The sequence below is a fragment of the Quercus robur genome, chromosome 10 (genome assembly GCF_932294415.1).
Source record: "Quercus robur chromosome 10, dhQueRobu3.1, whole genome shotgun sequence".
Lineage (NCBI taxonomy): Eukaryota > Viridiplantae > Streptophyta > Magnoliopsida > Fagales > Fagaceae > Quercus > Quercus robur.
Window position 1 is genome coordinate 18,345,799 of NC_065543.1, and position 22,054 is coordinate 18,367,852.

A 22,054-nucleotide genomic window follows, 5' to 3' on the forward strand; every position below is an offset into this window, starting at 1 on the left:
TCCCCATCCGGGTTGAACAGCCTGATCAAAACATCTTCTTGAATGGAATGACAAAGAGGGATATCATTGATAATTGCAGCTTCAAAATCGTAAAAAACATTGTCAATTACTTCCTCCCTCCAAGTTCTATAAATCGGGTCAATAAAATCACTAAACACCGTGTCTCGCCCATCAATCTTTGGAGAAATTATTCTGGGTTTGTTTTTTACAAGGAGCCAATTGTCTCCCCAAACATGGATTGAATTCCCCAAGCCAATTCTCCACATTGCTCCTCGTTTGATAACGTTCCTCCCTTTGATTATGCTCTTCCATGCATTAGAAGCATTAGTCGGATTATTGGTTTCCATTACAGTAGTGTTTGGGAAAAATTTGGTTTTGAATACCCGGTAGAAAAGTGATTGAGTCTCGTGAAGGAGCCTCCACATTTGTTTAGCCAAAAGTGCGTCGTTAAACATGGATAAGTCTTTAAAACCCATACCTCCCTGCATCTTTTTTTTTTTTTTTTGAGAATTAGGCCTGACAGACCAGGCCGAAAAAATTATTTTATTACTGGAATGTCAGATACAAAGAAACGACAAATATCTGCAGGAACGGAATTCATCCAAACTAAAGTAGGAAAAGACAATCTCGCTCATCTAGCCAACGCATGTGCTAAAACATTGCCATGCCGACGCGTGTGAGAGAAAGAATAGTACTGGAACATACTGATTGAAGAAACAATGTCTTGAACTAAATGACCCACCACTGGGTGTTGAAAACTCTGCTTCTTAATAGCTAAAATAGCCTCTTCAAAATCCCCTTCAAAAATAGTACCACTGAAACCAAGCTCACGGACAAACAGGACAGCCCTCCTTGCTGCAATTGTTTCCAGAGCAACAATGGATGAAGGCAGAGGAATAATTTCAGACAGTGCAGCCAAGACTTCACCCAAAGAATTACGCACCACCACTCCAATTCTGGCAGCTCCCAAATCATCAAAAACCACACCGTCAAAATTAGTTTTCAACAGAGCTGCATCGGATGGCTTCCAAATGACTTTCCTTGGCAACTTCTTTGATTCCGGTTTCGCACAAAGCTGCTGGAAATCCGCTAAATGCTTCTGTGCCAACTCCGAGATCTTCTCAAGGGGAGCAACAGCCTTATTGACTCTGATTTTGTTGCGCCGATTCCAAATAAACCAACAAATCATGATGAAACCTTCAGCTCCACGTGGATTCTGCAGCGCCAACCTAAAAAGATCAACAAAAAATAAATTTTGATTCGTTGCACTCCGCAACTCATCAAAGTTAGTACCCCAGGCCCCCTTCACCTTCTCACACCCCCATAAAGCATGAATCACTGTCTCAGGCCCTCTATTACAACTTGTGTAGTTGTTTGAGAGCACCACCCTTCGCCTTGCCAAATTCACTATCGTAGGAAGGGACTCAAAATAAGCCCACCACGCAAATGTCTTAATTTTGTTGGGCACCTTCAATCTCCATAGGCCTGACCACATCCTCTGATTCACCTCGTTTGATGAACCCGACGCTGAACCAAAGAGCTCCTTAGCACACAACAATTGATACCCAAGCTTCACAGAGTACTGGCCATCCTTAGTTTTTGGCCAAATCGAAGTGTCTTCCTGTGGGATCAAACAAAGAGGGATGGATTTTATTTTTTGTGCCTTAAACAACAGAAAAGCTCTTTCCAACAGATACAAATTCCACCAGCCCGAATCAGCATCAATAATGTTTGCAACTCTCGCATCAGCAAATAACAAAGAAGGGGGAGAGATCACCTTGCTTGACCCATCACCAGGCAGCAAGCAATCTTGATAAATCCAGACTGTTTGGCCATTACCCACTCTATATCTAGCACCCTCAGCAATTAAGTATCGAGCCTTGAGAATACTCCGCCAAGCATAGGACCCCGATTTGACTTGAGCTGAAAAAATATCACCCGAAGGGAAGAACTTAGCCTTGAAAATCCGATAAAAGAGAGATTTTTTATCATGAACCAGCCGCCACACTTATTTAGCTAACATGGCATCGTTGAACTTCTTAAGCTCCTTAAAACCCATCCCACCTTCATTTTTTGGCATACACAAAGACTCCTAATTTGTCCAATGAATCTTTCGTCTCTCACCACGTTGACCCCAAATTTTTTTTCTTTTTTTTATCATAACCTCAATCTCATGGCAAAGGTTCACTGGTAATTGGAAACAACTCATGGCAAAAGATGGAATTGCTAGCACAATAACTTTCAATAACACCTCCCTTCCGGCTTGTGACAAAAGTTTCTTCTTCCACCCTTGAAGTTTCCCCCAAATCCTCTCTTTTATATAGATAAAACTATCATTTTTCTTTCTACCCACCATAGCCGGCAACCCTAGGTACTTTTCATACTCCTTAATCTCCGGAACACCTAGGTAGTTCTTCAAATCTGTTTTGGTGCTCTCAAGGACGGATTTACCAAAAAAAAGATTTGTTTTTGTACCATTTATTTTTTGCCCGGATGCTCTCTCATATAGGGTTAAAGTTGATTGAATTGCTTGCACATCACCCATCTTTGCACGACAAAAAATCAAGCTATCATCAGCGAAGAATAGGTGCGAGATTTGTGGACTATTCTTGCAAAGCGAGAAGCCCCTTAAATCACCCCTAGCCATGGCTCTATTGAGCAACCCATTTAACCCCTCCGAGCACAACAAGAAAAGATAAGGAGATAGGGGATCACCTTGACGAATCCCCCTAGTAGGCTTTATGGAACCGCGAGGGATTCCATTGATAAAAAAGGAATAAGAAACAGATTTAATTGTAGCCATAACCAAATCAACCCATCTCCCATGGAAACCCATCTTCCGCATCAATTTCTCCAAAAGTATCCACTCAACCCTATCGTAAGCCTTACTCATATCCAATTTCATAGCCATAAACCCCTCCTTCCCCGTTTTTTTGATCTTCATATGATGTAATGTTTCAAAAGCTACCAAAATATTATCCGAGATAGCCTTGTCAGATTGAAAGGCACTCTGGGATTCTGATACAACATGTGGCAACAGATTTTTCAAACGGTTAGCTAACACCTTGGAAATTAGCTTATACAAAATGTTACATAAAGATATAGGCCTAAAATCAGAAACACTTTTGGGTTTTTTATTTTGGGGATAAGGGTGATATGAGTATGATTAAGACTAGCTGGGATAGAACCTGAATTGAGGCAGGAAAGAACAGCACAAGACACGTCATCACCAATGGAATCCCAATAGTGTTGATAGAAGATAAGGGGCATGCCATCTGGACCCAGCGCTTTCAAAGGTGCCATCTGTTTTAGAGCCACATCCACCTCTTGCTTAACAAAAGGTTTCACCAAATCCGCATTCATAGAGTCTGATACAACTTGAGGAATATTTTCCAACACCCCCACCAATTGAGTCGGATTTGAAGTTGTGAAGAGCTCACTGTAGTAGTCAATAAATAATTGAGCAATTTGGTCGTCACCATCAATCCACTCCCCATTTTGGTTTCTTAGGCGTTTGATGCAATTTTTCCTACACCTCTGGGAAGCTTTGCCATGAAAGTATCGTGTGTTTTGGTCCCCTTCTTTAAGCCAATGCAACTTAGAACGTTGATGCCAAAGCTTTTCTTCCTTAATAAGAAGTTCTCTTAATTCAACCTTCAGAACATGTAGTCGGTCCCCATTTCCACTTCTTACCGCCTCCCCTTCCGCCACTTTGATCTGTTTTTTTTTTTCAACAAGAGCCCAAGATATGTTACCAAAAGATGCCCTACTCCATTCTTTCAAATGCCTATGACAATTTTTCACGTTAGCCTCAACCATTGACATCGGATTGGAAGAGAAAAAAGGGCACTCCCAAGCTGCTTCCACTGTAGAACGACACACCTTATCATTCAACCAAACTTGTTCAAACCTCCAAGGTCTTTGATTTCGGATTGGCAACCCCTTCATATGAATACTTAAGGGTTTATGATCCGAGAAAACCGTATCAAGATGAGTTACTAAGTATCCCGGAAACATAGAAATCCATTCCTGATTAGCTACAGCTCTATCAAGACGCTCCCAAATCATAACACCACCTGCCAATCTTTTACACCAAGTGAATTTTTGACCACTAAAACCCAAGTCGGCAAAACCACATTCATCTAATGTTTCACGGAAATCCCGCATCTGCGCCTCTGGTCTTGCTCTACCACCTTTCTTTTCATGAGACCTTAAAATCTCGTTGAAATCACCCGCACAAAGCCAAGGCAAAGAAGAGCTTCGGTTCAGATTTTTTAGAATAGCCCAAGAATCATGGTGCTTGTGGGTCTCGAGGTTACCGTAGAAACCCGTAAATCTCCAAGAATTTTCCTTACCCGAATTAATCTTTGCATCAATGTGATTGAGTGAAGAAGAAACCACATTAACATCAATATCAGACCTCCACAGAAGAGCAAGTCCGCCCCCCTGATTTATTTTTGAAACAACAAACTTCTGATCACAGACAAAATTCCGCAAAAGAAACTTTAGCCTATCTTCAACCAGCCATGTCTCGGCCAAGAACACAACCGCAGGATCTTGTGCCCAGACAAAATTCCCGAGCTTTCGAATTGTCTATGGGTTCCCAAGCCCACGACAATTCCAAACTAGGACACTCATGGCTCCTGGCAGGACTGAATATCAGTCTCTACCAATAGAAAAATACTTCTTGACTTCGCTTGAGAAACCAATCGTCTTTTACTAGGTAACTCATTTGAATCATGGAGTAGAGAAAAAGGCCGTTTTGAGGACGAGTGTGTAACTTGTGAGGAAGCAGCCTCATGATTTGGACGAGGAATTCTTTTCCAGGTACCTGAATGTGGAACAGAGACATCGGTCAGGACAGGGACCTCAGTCAGCGTAGAATTCTATAACTGAAAGGAGGTAGGCTGCCTAAGTGAGTCACGTGCTTGGGGCGTGGGGGATGGAGCAGTACGGACAGAATGGCTGCATGGAGAAGCCTTTACTACATTGACGTGGCTAGGGGAATCAAATTTGAAAATCTCTGAATCAATCTCCTTAAGTGTTTCCGAAAATAAATCCCTGGCATTACTCGGATTTTGATTCGTTGGGATTACCAAAACTGGCTGGGATACTGCCTCCGAAATATTAGGAGTAGATTTATGAAGTTCAACGTGCGTAACTCCTTCCATGCCAGCAGGGGAATTTGAATTAGAAACGGACACTGCATTAATGGGCTCCTCATATTGCGCCTTTCCCTTAACAGAAAGCTCCGCCGGTGCCTCTGAATTTACACCCTCCTCCACCGCCGCTACAACCACCGGAGACTGTGACAGGTTATTTGGCTTCGAGAATCGGTTCTCATAATACCCCGGAACGTAGATAACATCTTTCCCAGTAGAGGTGTATGGAGTGACTCTTAAGCATGGCCCAAATTGTTGATTTTCGACCCTGAGAGTACCCTTGTTGTTAATCCATAAATCACAATTTTTGTCGTCATGGCTTAGACAACCACACCAGTAACACAGATTCGGAAGGCGCTCATACTTGAAAGAAACCCAAGACTTACCCCCTCCTTCAAGAGTAATAACACGACCTCGACACAGCGGTAAGTTTAAATCAAGAGTCACTCGAACCCTCATGAACTGACCCCCATCATCGTCAATTGCCCCAGAGGATTTTTGCACTTCACCAATAATATCACATAAACATTCAGCCATATGCTTCGTCATGTACTTGTAGGGGATGTCATGGACCTGCACCCAAAACGTAACCTTATTAAAGATTAATTCACAAACCGGGGATTCACCATCATACCTTCGAATAACAACTAGGTATTTGTCGAAACTCCAAGGCTGATTTTTGATAATACGATCCACATCAGGGAGGTTGTCAAAGACAAAAAGGCACCTGTGATCTCCAAGACGCCTGATCTTGAAGTCGTTTGTCGATCTCCATAGCTGCTTGAACGTTCTAGCCATCGCCTCCATTATCAAGAAACGTGGAGTAAGAAATTTGGCAGCCAACATATACTCCCCTGTACGATGGTCAGCCCGCATAGTGTACCCAGATTGTTCTTTTTCAGACAAAGACAGGTTATCCCAAATGGCTGCTAGATCTTCCATAACGAGGAATGAGTTGGAGAAAAAAACGAAGAAAAATTGTTTCCCAATACCCCAGAAGAAAAACACCCACTAGTCTCGGAACACCAGTAGTGACCCGAGAAAGGAGACAAAGAGAAGTCAAGAAAAAGCAACACAACAAGATAAAAACAGAGGAATAGAAACAAAACACTCCTTACTACCGTAAGGGACAAAAACTCTTCTACTGCCTAGAGGGAGAATGGGGGACCATCCTTCCAGAGAGACAGAGAGAACATTAAAACACTCGAATCAAAATCTTAATGGAACTAATGGAGGATCTCTACCTCCCTGCATCTTTGGTTTACACAAATCTAGCCATTTCACCCAATGAATCTTCCTACTATCACCTCGTTGTCCCCAAAAAAATCTACAAATTAGAGATTCAATCTCGTGGCACAGTGTAAGTGGAAGTTTAAAGCAAGCTCAACCTTAATTGATTTAAATCTTCTAAAAAAAATATTTTTAATCAAATGATTCAATTTATATTTTTATTCAAGATGTCAACTATCCTTTTAAATTCAAACTTTTGTATCTTTAAGGAAAAATATTTTATTGATTTAGTCATTAAGATTTAAGACCTTATTTTTCCTTCCAAAATTCGAAATTTGAATTATATGATACTTGACATGGGATCTAATTCTCATTAATTATTTTAAGTTTTAGGCTAAAATGCAAATTACACATTTTAAATTTGACTAAAATTCATTTTATACCTCTAACTTTATTTACATCCAATTAAGTCTTCTAAATTCAAATTTTTTCAATTCAGACATTCCTTCTAATTTCGTTAAAATTTCTATTAATAAAATTAAGGAACTGTGTTTTTTTTTTTCAAAAATTATTTTTGTTAATTTTATATATTTTTTCATGGAGATTTTATTTTATTTTTTCAAATATTTTTTTTATTAGTTAATTGCATACTTAACGGCAAATTTTTAACGAAATTAGACGAAATTCCTAAATTTAATAAATTTGAAACTTAGAGGACTCAATTAAATGAAAGTAAAGTTAGAGTCCTGAAATGAATTTTAGTTGAACTTAGAGAGCGTAATTTTCATTTTAGCCCAAATTTTATTTTCCATATTACATTTAAAATTGTTCCTATATTGACCATTCATATTTAAATTCTTTTTTATTTGGCCGTAAGATTATTTCCATTAGGTTAATGTGGCCCACATTTAAGTTATAGATGAAAAACCTCTTTAGGAATATTTTGTTTGTGAAAGTTAGAAGTTATGGTAAATAACATTTTTAGGTAACTCTCATATGGTGAATAACACCTTGAAGTAACTCCTTTGAAGTTACTCTTGATTGAACTACTTGATGGAAGGAGTGTTAAAGAAAAAAAAAATTTAAGTTAAAGGGGTCCTTAGTCTAGCTTTTAAATAACTTGTGTTCTCCATAGAAAGGATATATGAAGTGTACGTTGGTTATAGATTTGAAGAACTCCTTTCAATTTTCATTATCTTGTAGTGAGTTTTTCTCTAACAATCACTTGAACAACTATGGCTGCTTCTATGTTTATTTTCTTCCGCTATTATAGATTTCTTTTTCCCATTATGATTTTAAAGATTTAATATTAAGTAAGTCTAGTGTCACAAATTTTTTTACAACTACTACAAGTTTGCAATGTGGCGACTCGTGAGTGATGAAATTATGGACCCACTATTTTATTTCCATCAATCACGAGTCGCCATGTAGCAAAGTTATAGTAAAGTTGTGGAAAAATTTTTGGCACTAGATTTACTCCTTAATATTCGGTGATTTTTCTAACTTTATTTATTCTTAATTACTCCATTCTAAAGAAGGAAAGCTACACTATTTAAAATAAAACACCTTTTATTATAGTTTTTTTATGACATTTAAATTAATTAAAATTTGAAAGATATTGAAAATTAAAAAGAATAAACCATACAAACAAATGCAAGAAATTAAAATGAACCTAAAGTTGTTGTCCAACGGCGACGGACGCTACGAGACTTCAAATAGTAACTTGGAGGCATGAAGAACACAAGCACATGCAAGAACAATATTGGGCGTACGTTGCTTTGGGCAAAGAATTCTAAGTTTGGTAAATCAAATGAAACTTGAAAAATCAATTATATAGTGTACGTACATTTTATCACCAAAATACATAATCTAAAACATGTGAACGTAAGGAAAACGTAAATTTAAGTCCAAAAGTATGGATCATTGAAAAGATACATACCTCCTTCCATCTACACTTTAAGTGATCTTTTGACATGTCAGTCAATCTAATATCTATTGCAACCTTGTGTACATGTTTAATTGAATAGAAATGATGAAAACCTAACAAGACTCCGAAGAAATATTCAGTAACTTCACGGGAACTAAGAACGAGGGGAGATAGGAAAGGTGGAAATGGTGGTGATATTTGGGATTATGTGAGTGAGAGACGAGCTTTTGAATGAAAGACAAATTGACAGCTAGTCCAACTTTTAAGTTTTAAGAGATTATGTCCTATAACTTTGGTAAACAGAGAAACTAGGCCTATAGTAAAACCAAGAGAGTTTCAGTATGGAGTGTGCAAATAGTGAATAGATGGTTTGAAATGGGGGTGAATGATCTTATTTATAGGCTAAGAGGGGAAAAGGGGGGTTGGTGAATGTTTTGGTCAAGCTAGATAACTACAATCAACCACTATATGGAATGAGTGATTTGAGGGTTCTTAACGTTATGTGGTGTACGCTACTTCCAATCCTCATATGCTTGTTTGAAAGTAGCATATTTTCAAGAAGTTACTAAATGAGCTTTAAATGGGGTTTGACCCTTAAGGAATAACCGTTGGGCTTAATGCACAATGTTAATCGTTTTGATAAAAATTGAGGCTTATTATCATCAACACTTGGAACTTTAGATATAGATCAAAACAAAATAAAGTGTCTATAATTGACATGTAAGGTGATTTAGTAGTGTTGGAATTGTCCTTAGATCCCCTCATCCTTCAAGAAATGTGAGTTTATCACAACTTGAGGGAATGCTAGCCACATATACACTCTTAAGTAATTATGGAGAGGAGTAGATGAGGGTCTTGATGTCTGATGTGACAATGCAGTGCATTGGGTCTCACGGGTTCTATTTAATTACCAAATTGTCATTTATCTCATAACTCAAACATTTGAAAAAAAAAAAAAAAAGATGTCATTTCTCATCACTCATTCTCAATAAATTGAGTAATGAGTGATGAAAATCAAGCCAAAAAATACTTGCATTGGTGGGACTCACAATTTTTGAGTGACGAATGATGGAAATTGAGATTTGAGTGATGAGAACCACTAAACCAAACATGACAAGTAACTTTAGGAGTTAGAGTACTCATTGAATTTTTAATTGTTTAGAATTCTAATTTAAATATAATTATGTGTTTTGATAAGTAATTCGTTTAAACTTTAAATTGTTATTGTTTAGCAAACTTTTCTTTCTATGGAATAAATCATTTGTTTGGCAAATTGACTCCATCATTGGTTGAGTTTATATATCAACCAAAAAAATCTTTTAATTGGATTACAAAATACAATGAGTTGTCTTGCCTCTATTTAAAAAGAGCTAAGTTGACTTTCAATGGAACATTTACTACCCACCTTTCCTGATTGGTGTACTTAAAAAGGGGAAGAAGAATAGGATCCACCTTCGATGGAATCATAGGTAGTAGTGGCAGTGTAGAAACAGAAGCCAGTGAAAGTGGAAGTACTACACCCCATGCAATGCAACTTGGGAAGCAGTTCGCTGAGCCCCCTCACCAGTCGCCCCCTTCCTTCGTGGAACTGCAATCACTGTTAAACGCACATGGTGCTCACTGTCTCATTCACTGGCACTGCTCAATTTGTCTTTCCAAAATTTTCATGTCTTTTCCTACAAGCTAATGTGGTACTCAGAATATTAAAAAAGGCTAGAACAACAGCAACCACTAGTTTCTTGAAGACTGCAGTGTTTTTAGTGCCTCAAATTCTGTGTCTTTCAAAAGTCAAATCTTATTGCCGTTTTAGCTCAAGCAGAATTCATTAATGGCTAGCCCATTTCCGTTTCTCATTGTATTTTGCAAAACTTTGAATGAATTGCCAAAGAGAAGATGCGTTCATCTAAAAGCAAAAGATATCACGGGAAGTCACCATTTTTATTTTATTTTTTCTGGTGTGTAAGAGTGTGTAGATTAATGTAGGTAATAAACACCACTCTAAATAGTGTGTAAATTGCTCACAAGAATACTCAGCTTATATGAAACAAGTTAAGATTTCAAGTCATGATTTCAGTTCATTTTTAGCGAAAATTCTAAGCAGATCCTCCACATAAATATATATTTCAAGTAATGTGGACATAATTGTTGACTTGACTAATTATGATTGGATTAAAGTCTCTTTCCTCTACTGCACACTTTTGGTGCGTTAGTCACAGGGTCAGCTCAATGAATTTAGGGGCCCTAGGCGAAATCTTTAAATATGACCTTTTATTATATTTAATTATAAATTCATATATTTTTTTCAATTAAAATTTATTTTTCTTGCTTTTTGAGAGGCAAAATTACTAATTAAATTTTTGCATTCAAGTTCCGCTAACATTTCCTTTTTAATTGGTAATATGGCTAATCCACTTAATCTTTCTTGTGACATAATTGATCTTAAATATGATTTTATTAATTTTAATTTTGAAAAACTTATTTATGCGGAAGCAACTGTAACAGGTATAGTTAGTAATATTCTGAAAATAATACATGCATTTGGAAAAGATTCTAGCCTCTTTATATAATTTAGTACATTAATTAGAGAGTTTTCATTTATTTGCAAAACTTCTTTTAAAACTTTTAGTTCTGAAAATAAATCTAAGCCATCAATATCGGAATCAGTTTCATGTATGAGAAAATATTCAAAATTAAGACAATTTTTTTTCAAACTATACAATTTTTTGATGGGATATTATATAATGTTATATAATATATTATTACTATTTGGGGCCTCTTTATCAGTGAGGGCCTTAGGCCACTGCCTAAGTGACCTATAGTTTCAGCCGGCCCTGGTTGGTCACTCCATAAGTATAAGTGCTTGTGGGGTGTGAGGGGCAAAGGTCCGATTCAAGTCTCTAGGGGGGAGCTTCACACATATATACACTTAGATTAGGCTAGAGTAGAAATTCTATCTTGTAAAAAAAAAATAATAATAAAAAAAAAGTCTCTTTCCTCTCATATTTTCCCCTATCTACGCCACTTTTATTAATATCAACCACAATAGACCATGATATGAGTAATAAATAAAAATAAAAATAAAAATGTCCATAGACTTATTGGTAAAATCCCTCGAGTCCAAGAGTTTTAAAGGGAAGAAAAAGTAACCGATTACCCACTTTTTCTGCTTTGCAAAATTAGAAATAGTAGCATCTCCAAGTCTCCAACAAACAATACATAACCAAGCCCAAAAATAGTGCTCCACCACATTAGCTTTTACTGTTTGAAATCTATATGTACTAATTACTGCACTAGCTCTCCAGACCAAGAGAGCCATTGTGGCTCTCTCTTATCACCGGTCACGAGGGCCAGATGAATGTTGGTAGGCTGTCGGTGGAGCAAAATTTATTAGTGTAGTGAGTTCGTGATGCAAAAGAAGATGGAGGAGAAAAAAGAAGAAATCTGATGGAAATGGTTAAAATAAGAAAAGAGAGTTTATTTAAATAAAACAGAAAAAGGAAAGAGAGTTTGTTAGGATTGTATTTTGAAAAGTGATTAGGTAAACATATAAAAAGTGGTTTTTTTCTTAAAATTTGGGTGCGAATTTAGAGATCCTCTTGGAGAGGCTCTAACATGGCATCTTGTCTTTTACCATCTGATCCAACGAGGCTCTGTTCCTTTTTCCATTTCTTTTGATTTTTTCAAAATGCTCCCACAGAATAGCAACAATCAGAGAAGAGATAATGCCCTAAAACCTTCTGTTAATGTGTATCATGTAACTAACATTTCACCTTCAAACATAATTTTGAGTTTTAGATTTCTCCATGTTCACTCAAAAAGTCAAAATGGTGGAAATAAATCTAACTTCACAGCTGACAACGATATCCTACTACTGGCAACAAAGAGATTTTTCCTCCCGCAAGAAAGTCCTGAACTCAAAGGTTCTCACAAAATTTTTATGGTCCAATCATCTGCAATCTGGACACCTGGCTTGCGGATAGTTACAACAGCTGAGCCACGTCCCCGTTGAAGCCAGAGTGGCCCCAGTTCAATGTCAACATTTAGATTTGTTGACTCAATATGAGCGCTCTTTGGTCTAGAAGCATTTCCTAGCAGGATAATCCTCTCAACAACAGATGATGTTGAAAATTGGGAATTACCTGGGGAAGTGGGTGCCAGGTTTACAGATGTCAGTTTGCCATCTGCAAACACAAAGCGACGATGAATGTAGGCCCCGTGCTTAAAATCAAAGCTTTTGCCATCGTCAACATAGAGTTCACCCTCAGCTGCTTGGGAACTATTAAGAGCTATCACCTAAAGTAGACATAAGAGAATTCAGCAATCAGTTGCCTATGGCTTATGCTATTAATAAAGTTAGCAGTTTATGACAAAACAAGTTAGTAATAACATTGTAGCTAGCAAAACTCATGCAGAAAAGAGAAGTGCTCTTCCAAGCCCCAACTTCAACATCATTATTCTGAATCAAGCTAAGTGTTGCTATTGCATGATAAATAATTGTTGCAATGCATTTTAAGAGAGGAACTAAAGAGCAATGCACATTTTATTCAATCTCTCTCCCAGATTTCTAAAGATGTTTCTATAGTAAGTAACATAATAATCAAACAAATGTGCAAAGAGATAGAAAGGAGTAGTTGTAGAATCTAATAGGTCTTCATTATGTTGATCCATAATATAAACCACAATTTTCAATTGTCACTATAACGACCCACAAAAAAGTGCTAGCCACATCTATGCTATATCCCAAAAAGACTAGTCTAATCACAATTGAGGCTTCTTGTAGTTGTATATATAGCCCAGATAGACCATTTGTATACCTAATGTGGGATTTAGCGCACACACTATACAAAACACAATCAACTAATTTAATTCAAGATCCAATCAATATTGGGCATCACAGAACACAATCAACTAATTTAATTCAAGATCCAATCAATATTGGGCATCACAGTCACAATATTCGAAGAAGTGAAATAACAATAACAAGTTTGTCTAAAAAACATTAATCATAAGACATCCTTGAAATTTTCTTGGTATTATGTTAAATATGACAGGTAAACTAGCATTCTGAATATTGTTTAGGACCTCTTTGGCGAATTATCACATTTATCCTCAAAACATTCAACACTGCTAGCCTTGTCAGTGAATTAAATTGGTAACCACGCATTTCATATTTCATTTAAATGGCTGAAATGACAAGGCATAGGTGTTGTTACAATATGTCTCCCCCACTTTATGGCTACATCTCATTTTGCACACAATTTTTGCTAAATTGAACACGTCAAATATCAAAGTAGGCACCTAATTAAAGGAACCACTTGATATAGACAAAACCTGATTTCTCCCATGTAACTATTTAACATCATTCCTTAAATTGATGGATTCAAGTAACAGCCCAATGGTAATGACACCCTTTGTGGTGTCTGAGTGATTTGAACCTTAATTCCCCCCCCCCCCCTCCCCCCATCTATCTATATAAGTGTATATATATATATGGGCAAGACTTAGGTACAGTACTTAGGTACTATTCCTTAGGTTCTCCTCTTAAGATTCTGCCATGTAGATTTTTCCTCATGAGATGGAGGTATATTTTTTAATTAAGTAACCACATGACTGAATCTTAAGAGAGGAACCTAAGAAATAGTACCTAAGTTTTATCCTATATATATATATATATATATAAAATCATTCCTTAAAATCTCTTCTTTGTTTTTTTTTGCAATTATATGTTTTGTAAAGTGGAAAGCAAAGACAATTACTTTCTTCTTCTTTAACTAAGTAAATAATGTACCCTACTATCGCTAAACATGTATCCTAACCCTTAGCATGCGGTAAACAAACCAAAAGCTAAGACATACACCCACATCTGACATCTATGTACTTATTATTTCTTTTCTTTTCTTTTTTATACTTCTTTTTTGGGATAAGTAATAAAAATTTTATTGCAATCAAAATAACAGACCCATGTACGTAGGAAATATACCATGGGTGCAATACAATTAAGATCCCAAAAAACAATGATCAATCAAAATAGGAAGAGAAGAAAAAGAAAAAGAGTGTAAAGCTAAGTATGGACTATGGACATTTTAAGTAGGGAAATTAAAATATGGACCTTTCTCTTAGGTATTTGAAGTATGGACGTCTCCATTAGAAATACAAGGAAATGCCATTTGACTTGAAGGTCATTAGCATGGTGTCTATATACTTATTTCTTAGATATGAATGGAAAATATAAATCAGTCATATGCCAGATAATATAGTTATTTTCCAATTTTCAAAATAGCCAGCTGAATTTCAATTAGGTTTTGAATGAACAGTAAAGTTTCCTTAATTACCCAAAAGATACCTTAGGAACCAAAAAGATAATAAGTTTTCAATCTAATGCCAACACTTGTAACTAAGTTGAAGGAGCTAAGCAGCAAGGTCAAAACATATGAACATTGGTGACTTAGACATGAATCTATGGAGGTCAGATCAGCATTAAATACATACCAGAGTGTAAGGATCGTTCACCATCTGCGTGGAGCTTCGCCTAAACCGGTCTTTTCTTGGTATGATTGTTCCTGCCCTTTGGAAGGCAGGGATACTGTCTTCTGAGATATCCAGCTTGTAGGTCGTGCTTCCCTTATAAGTAGTTCCAGTTCTCAGGTCATACCAAGATTGTTTCCCAGGTAAATACACTGATGCATGTTTAGCACGCTAAGAAGATACCAATAAATTAGTTTGTGATAAAACAAAATGAGAAGAAAGGAGACAAGAGTAATTTGGCAGGAAATAGTATTCTTAATATAAAAATGCAAAATACTGGAATGCTAGAACAAAATGTAAGAATATGATACTTTTTGAACTTGCATCTTCAAAATGTAAGAATATGATACTTTTTGAACTTGCATCTTCAAAATGCGAGTTCAAGTGAAATCGCATTTTGAAAATGCCAGTTACTGCTTAGTGTCTGGTGCACATATGGTAGGTAAAGTCCACATTTTGAAAATGGCAGTTAATGCTTAGTGTCTGGTGCACATTTGGTAGGCAAAGTCCACCTATAGCAACAAACTTGAACTTGCATTTTGAAAACACCAGTTAATGCTTAGTTGTCTGGTGCACATTTGGTAGGTTTCCGGCTATAACAACAGCAGCAACAACAACAATGACGCCTTAGTCCCAAAACTTCAATTATGAATCCTCATAGACTAATTAGGGTTAGCATGTATTCTCCTCTACAGCTCTACCATTATATCCTCGCCAAAACCATACTCATTGCTACCACCTTAGTTAACGTGTTCTTTTTACAACCTTACTAGTTTTATTTTAAGTCTTCCTCTTACCTCTTTTCGTTCCCTCAACTTGAATCATATCACTTTCTCACTGGTGCACTAATTGCTCTACTTTACACGACCAAACCATCTCAAGCAACTCTCCCTCATCCTTTCATCAACAAGAGTAATCCCTATCTTTAGATGAATTTCTGTACTTCGTATTGTATCTTTCCTCATATTCTCATTTCAGTTGCGCTTATATTTCATTAACATGTCGCTTCTAATATCCCAACATTTGGTACCATATAGCTTAGCTAGTCTTATAGCAATCTTATAAAACTTACTATTTAACTTAATAGGAGCTAGTCTTATAGCAATCACTCAACCTAAAACCTTTAGATTCTAAAGCATCCCTCCAAATTTCAATTTGGTGTTAACTTCAAGTCTAGTTCATCCACTAAACTATATTTTTTGCAAAAAGCATACAAGATACAACAAGAGGCTTCATCTTAAATTGATCTAGTAAGTTCATCCATAACCAATGCTACGGGAGACGGACTTAAAGCCGATCCTTGATACAAACCTATTGGAATAGGAAATTCACTTGTGAAGCCTCAGCATGAAATTGCATCTTGGAAATGAGATTTCACTACAACTTTCATTTTAAATATGCAAGTTTAAAATGTGTTATATTCTCAGGTTACATTTCAAATTATACTTTTATATTAAAATACTATTTCCTGCCAAATGACTAGTGATTCAAACCGGAGGATAATTTTCTAATAGAAATAATATAATAGGCTCACAGCTGTACCTCGGTATAAATCCCTTGCACCAGAATACTGTTTCCAACCATGAAAGCCTCATCATTGTTGAAAGTAGCTTCCTCAGAAGGGAATTCCATCCACAATGGTCGCACAACAGGAACACCACTAGTGTTTGCCTCTCTGAATAGTGTGTAGAAATATGGCAGCAACATGTAACGGACATGAATGGCATCTCTTATAAGTTCTGTATTTCGCTCTCTGCAGTTATGTAAAAGTCCATGGATTTAAATTATCAATAACAGATCACAACACTAGGCTAGCTGGTATTGAAACCAAAGCATTCAAGGTGAGAATATGACTGAAAGTTGTATCAAACAGATGCGCATATTGAGATATTTGTTGCATGTACAACCACAAACATTTAAAATCAGGTTTTTGAATATCTTTCAATGAGTTCTATTTGAGTCAAACACTTGCACAAAGGGTAGCAGAGACAGTAATAAAAAATGCCAAGTCTGCTCAGCTCAATTTTAGCCCATGTAATAGTCCCAAGAGTCCATGAAGATTATAATTTTGGTATCAAACATTTTAAGATAACAAATTAACTGAAAACCTTATCCCTGCAGTCTTCATATTTATATTTTTTAAATTTATGTTCTCCCAGATAATTAAAGCATGTTATCTCATTGAACTAAAGAGATTTTTATTAAGTCAGAAACTTCATGAAATGAAATATATAATACAAGACAACCGTCATGGCACATCACTAAAGGTGCCTATTGGGTGGCGTGGAGTCTTACTTCCGATTCTCACCATTTACCAACAAAATATATCTACTACTAATATTATTTTGATTGCAAATTTTAAGTTAGTTCAATAGTATGCTAGACAAGAGAGAGAGAGAGAGAGAGAGAGGAAGGAAGGGGGGGTAGTTTACTTCAAAAGAAGAGGGCGACCTACCCAAATAACCATGGTTCACGTCTTTTTGTGTCATGATGGGCATGGGCTCTAAAGAAAGGATAGAAAGCACCAACTTGATACCAGCGAACTAATAACTCAGGCTCTGGATTACCAAAAAACCCACCAACATCCGCACCTGCAGAAAAGAAAATCAACTATGACTGTTTGTGCAGAGAAAAAAGTTGGGTTCTTTTTTTTTTTGGCAAGTAAAAACACTCACACACAGTAAAGTCCTGTCCATGACCTCGACCTTTGTTCCCATAGGGTACGAGGTATTGGTTGAACTAGAGTTTATAAGTGAAAATAAGCAGGTTTTTTCTTTTTACAATAAATCAACAACAATTACCAGAGAACGAAATTCCAGTAAGACCAAGTGACAAAATCATTGGGACTGAAACCCTGAGATGCTCCCATTCCGCTGTGTTATCTCCCGTCCAAATTGCTCCATACCTTTGACTTCCAGCAAATATAGCTCTTGACAAAACAAAAGGCCTATCCTTCCCATTTCCACGTTTTTGAAGCCCATCAGCTGTTGCCATGTGGAAGTAGTACCCATAGACATTATGTAATTCCCTGTGCTCCACACCTCCATAATGTAAAGCATCTCTTGGCATTGTCAACTGATCATAATAAATTGTTAACGCATTACCTTCAGAATTTTTTATTTCGGTGAGTAAGCTCTAGCAGAGTTATCTTAAGCCATTCTACTTTACAAACAGTGTCATTGACTAGTAATAACAATCATGTGAGATATATTCTTAAAAATATTTCTCTTCAGAATACAAGGTCATATTTCTTATCCAAAAAAAAAAAAATATATCTCCTATTGACCTATGAATTTGTTTAGATTATTCAATGCCAACACCAGTTAAAGTTGAGAACTTCAATCTCTCACTCAGTCATACAGTCATTTCCTCCTAAATGTAAATTTGTGTTAATAAGGATAACGTAAAAAGACATAGAATAGGTCTGATATGTTTAATGAGTGACAATCTCAAAAGATTCTGTATTCAACTCTTTTAGACAAGAGAATTTCATAAACAAGATAAGGTTATGGTAATATTTTAATATACTATAGCAAATCTTAATTTTATACTCTGCTAATACTTGTCCTTCAAGCTCCAAACAACTTTCTTGTCACTATACCTAAGAACCAATAATGAACATCCCATATTTTCTTTAATATCTCCTATAAAACAAACAAACTTATAAGAGAGAGAGAGAGAGAGGATCAAAACTAAAAAGCATTGATCTGAATTTGAGGGTTCTTCTTTCCATAGTCTTCAAACGGCCACAAATATCAATTGAGTAAACACTTTTGAGAACCAGAACATCACCTTGAAAAATTGCAAACGCACATGTACCAGTGGTTCATTACTTGCAAAATAGAAAACAATAAATCCTAAGTTTAAGCATGCAATTGTTCATTATAAGCATTTCCTTTAATCCTATAGAAGTGCTACATCTATCGGTCACACGTTACTAAGTTGCATGGTGAGGTCTATGGGACCCATCAAAGGGTGATGTTCTCACATATCACATGCCACGTACAACACATGTGGAGCTCATGGGTAAACAACTTAGTAGTATTTTATATCCTAAGGTTCTCAAACACACTTCCAACTTAGTTATTTATGTCTCCTAACTTAGTTTTACTATTTAGACATAATCTATGTCTCTTGGTGTTTGTTCTTCACCATTTGTTTTTCAAACTAAAAAATAGTGTAATATTGTAAAAACCAATTAATTGACATATCCCGACCTTCAAGACCTGATGTATTGTTGTATCTGTAATTATATCATGTTCGTATCGGTGCTTCATAGGAAATAACAGGAGGGAACAATGAGATGTAGTAAGGAACCAAATTCCATCTACCAAAGCACAAAAACATATCATAAAAGGATATAGTTACATAACTAATTTAAATTTTAAGCATTCTAGCAAGCCCACAATCAGTCTGATCAGTTGCACACATTGTCATACGATAACCATCGTATGAATACGAACTCATTCGATCTCAAGCAACTCATTTCCATTATCGAATAACAGTAAGCATAAATTAATGATAAAAGTAAATAACCAATTAAAAATGAAAAACCTCAACAAACAGAAGTAAAAGCATGTGAGTTGAGCGACAAACCTCAGGACCATTAAACACAGAAGGCTCATTCATGTCATTCCAAATATACAGCGAAGGCGTGGATCCAACATAATTTTCATAAGAGAATCTGTCAGCCCACCACGACCTAATCTCCGGGTTCAAAGTATCAGGGTAAGACGAGGAACCAGGCCAGCACCAACCATCGAAATCATTCCCATTCGCATCCTTCACATAGTACCCCTTTTGAGTCGCCTCCTTGTGCAAAAAATACCCATCGTCTCTCTTAGTATGAGGATCCACAATGGTAACCATATGCCTTCCCTTCGCGGCCAGCTTGTTTTGCATCTCTTCCGGGTGTGGGAACATCACTCTATCCCAAGTAAAATACCTCTTCCCATCCGTATGCTCGATATCAAGCCACAATACATCATAAGGAATGTTGTTTTCATCGAATTTGGCGTCCACATTCTCCACATCCTCCTCATCCCTATAATTCCACCTGCATTGATGATAAGCCGTGGCGAACAATTGAGGCATCGCAGGCGTGCCAGTCACACTAGTGTACTGTCTAACCACGTCTTTAGGCTTTGGACCGACGAAGAAGAACGCGTCAACAATCCCAGCCTCGCTCATCCACAATGTGTCGATTCTAGACCTATCCGACGGCAATGAGATCCCGGAATCCGCGTCCCAACCCGCAGTCAACACATCGATCTGCATCTCCGCCGCGTTCAGCCAGAAGAATCCAGAAGTTCCGTGAGACTTGCCGTGCGAGATCATGAAGGGAATCGAGCCGTAGAGGCCGAAAGGAGCCTCGTTTACGTATTCGAACACGTCGAGATTGAAGAGACGGTAGGGTTCGGAGTGGTCTTCGAGCCCGGGGCCTCGGGTCGGCTTGAGAGCGAAGCTGGTAGCGTGTTCGGGTATGCCGTAGACGAAATCGGCGCCGTAAAACGACACGTCGAAGCTGATCGACTGTGGACCGTACGGCCTCGAGTCGGTGTGACCTCGAAACGTCTCAGCCCAATCCTCATCTTCGTCTTTCTCTTCCTTGACTTGGACTTGGTCTTGGTCTTGATCGTCGTCTTGGTATTGGTCATGATCGTGCTTTTCTTCTTCTTGATCGCTTTTCGGTTTTTTGTGCTTCAGCTGCTCGAAATCGAACAAGCCATGGGAGTTGAGGGAAATTACGCGTTTGCCACTGGATTTGTCGCGGACGTAAATCTCGAACGGTTCGTGGCGGAGAACGGCGTCGTATTCCTCATTCAGGTAAACAATCGAGGACGGAGATGAATCTCCGTCTAGAGTCTTGGTATCAAGGTTTTGGAGCCAGAGCTTCTTGCTTGTGAATTCGGGAACGACGACGTTCGGGACTTCGAAGCGCTTCTTCGGTGGGGGTGGGATCGAAGAAGGGTCTTCGTCGATTTTGAGCCGTAGGATCCCGTCTTGATAGGCGGAGAGGGAGAGAATCAACGGCTTGATTTGATCGTCGCGACGGTTAGTGATCTTGGCGACGAGGTCGCCATCGGAGATGGAGACGTCGGTGGCGATGAGGGAGGAGGGGGCGGGTTTGCGGGAGCGGGCGCGTTTGCAGAAAGGGGTTTGGTTGCAGTTACGGAACTCGTCTTTTTTCCATGAGAGGACTGAGGTGAGGTGAAGAGAGAAGAGGAGGAGGAGAAGGAGAGTGAGGTTTTTCATTTGGGGTGGATTCATTGGAGAGTTGGCATGGGAAATGGAAATGGAAATGGAAAGGGGGGGAAGTGGCTGAATAGACTAGCTGCGCGATTTTGCAGTGGACTGGACTGAGGGATATTTGGGATCCGCTTTTTTGTTGGAACTGAAAAGGTTGCGATTAAACCCGATCCGACTTGGCTAGACACTTCTCAAAACTTTTTTTAATAATATATTTATTTAATTTTTACTTAGTAATATTGTTGAACCCAAAATTCTATGACCCGGCTCCTAGATCAAGTTACCATTCGTTTGGGTTTAATAACCATTTTAAAGACCAAAATTCATAATTGAAACTTGTAAAACATAATACTTTGTGTTTTAATCATCAATATCAATATCTAGTTATATATATATATATATATATAAAGTAAAAGTTAAGAGAAAGTGAATTCTATATCTCTCCCGACAACCATCATATCTAACATGTTAAAAATCTTTCAAGTGTTGTAATGGTACTATCCTGAACTAATGTAATTTGTTAGTCCTAAAGACACCCTCTAAAACAACCTCTATATCTTCCAACTAAAACAAAACAAACAAATAGATAAAATTAATACTCCTACTATAAAAGCAACTTCAATAAGTATTGTTGAGAGAGAGAGAGAGAGATAGAGCATGTGGTAATTGACATTCATGTGACGTGAGTAATTGCAATGTTATTGCATTATAGGTCAAGCTCAAGCAAAAGCTAATGTGTTAAGCTGAATCCAATCCATCTTATACCAAAACTTGAGAGGCCAAAAAAAAAAAAAAAAAAAAAAAAAAAATCAAACCTCAAAAGGACTGGGAGAATTTTCTAAGTGTTTCAAGTCATACACAGTACACACAAACACACTTTTTTTTCCTACTCATTCAAGGTCTCTTCGAAATCATAGGTTGTTGTATAGTGATTTCGCCACCACTGAGCTACAAGCAAGTT

General features: G+C 37.4%; 2 protein-coding genes across 2 annotated transcripts; both read right to left on the minus strand.

The window, feature by feature from the left end:
• Positions 1-631: 631 nt before the first annotated feature.
• LOC126703916 (uncharacterized) lies at positions 632-6,104 on the minus strand. The gene is made up of 5 exons (XM_050402969.1): positions 5,778-6,104; positions 5,097-5,735; positions 3,211-4,593; positions 2,165-3,064; positions 632-1,957 (listed from the first exon to the last, which is right to left on the minus strand). The coding sequence occupies exons 1-5, from the start codon at positions 6,102-6,104 to the stop codon at positions 632-634; spliced, it is 4,575 nt and encodes a 1,524-aa protein (XP_050258926.1).
• Positions 6,105-12,054: 5,950 nt separating this feature from the next.
• Positions 12,055-21,208, minus strand: LOC126703381 (probable glucan 1,3-alpha-glucosidase). Its single transcript, XM_050402340.1, has 6 exons — positions 19,441-21,208; positions 17,646-17,919; positions 17,300-17,435; positions 16,387-16,597; positions 14,809-15,015; positions 12,055-12,612 (listed from the first exon to the last, which is right to left on the minus strand). Exons 1-6 carry the CDS (start codon positions 21,112-21,114, stop codon positions 12,244-12,246), a joined length of 2,871 nt encoding a protein of 956 aa, XP_050258297.1. The 5' UTR covers positions 21,115-21,208; the 3' UTR covers positions 12,055-12,243.
• Positions 21,209-22,054: the final 846 nt, after the last annotated feature.

What these genes read in the sequence shown, in the direction of transcription:
- LOC126703916 (XM_050402969.1), bottom strand. Translation starts at nt 6,104, where the DNA reads ATGGAAGATCTAGCAGCCATTTGGGATAACCTGTCTTTGTCTGAAAAA. An exon ending in GGTATGATGGTGAATCCCCG is followed by an intron (nt 5,736 to 5,777) that starts GTTTGTGAATTA and finishes TTTTGGGTGCAG; the next exon opens with GTCCATGACATCCCCTACAA. An exon ending in GTGATGACGTGTCTTGTGCT is followed by an intron (nt 3,065 to 3,210) that starts GTTCTTTCCTGC and finishes CTAATTTCCAAG; the next exon opens with GTGTTAGCTAACCGTTTGAA.
- LOC126703381 (XM_050402340.1), bottom strand. Translation starts at nt 21,114, where the DNA reads ATGAATCCACCCCAAATGAAAAACCTCACTCTCCTTCTCCTCCTCCTC. An exon ending in CGTGAACCATGGTTATTTGG is followed by an intron (nt 16,598 to 17,299) that starts GTAGGTCGCCCT and finishes ACATAACTGCAG; the next exon opens with AGAGCGAAATACAGAACTTA. An exon ending in TGCAAGGGATTTATACCGAG is followed by an intron (nt 15,016 to 16,386) that starts GTACAGCTGTGA and finishes GTATCTTCTTAG; the next exon opens with CGTGCTAAACATGCATCAGT.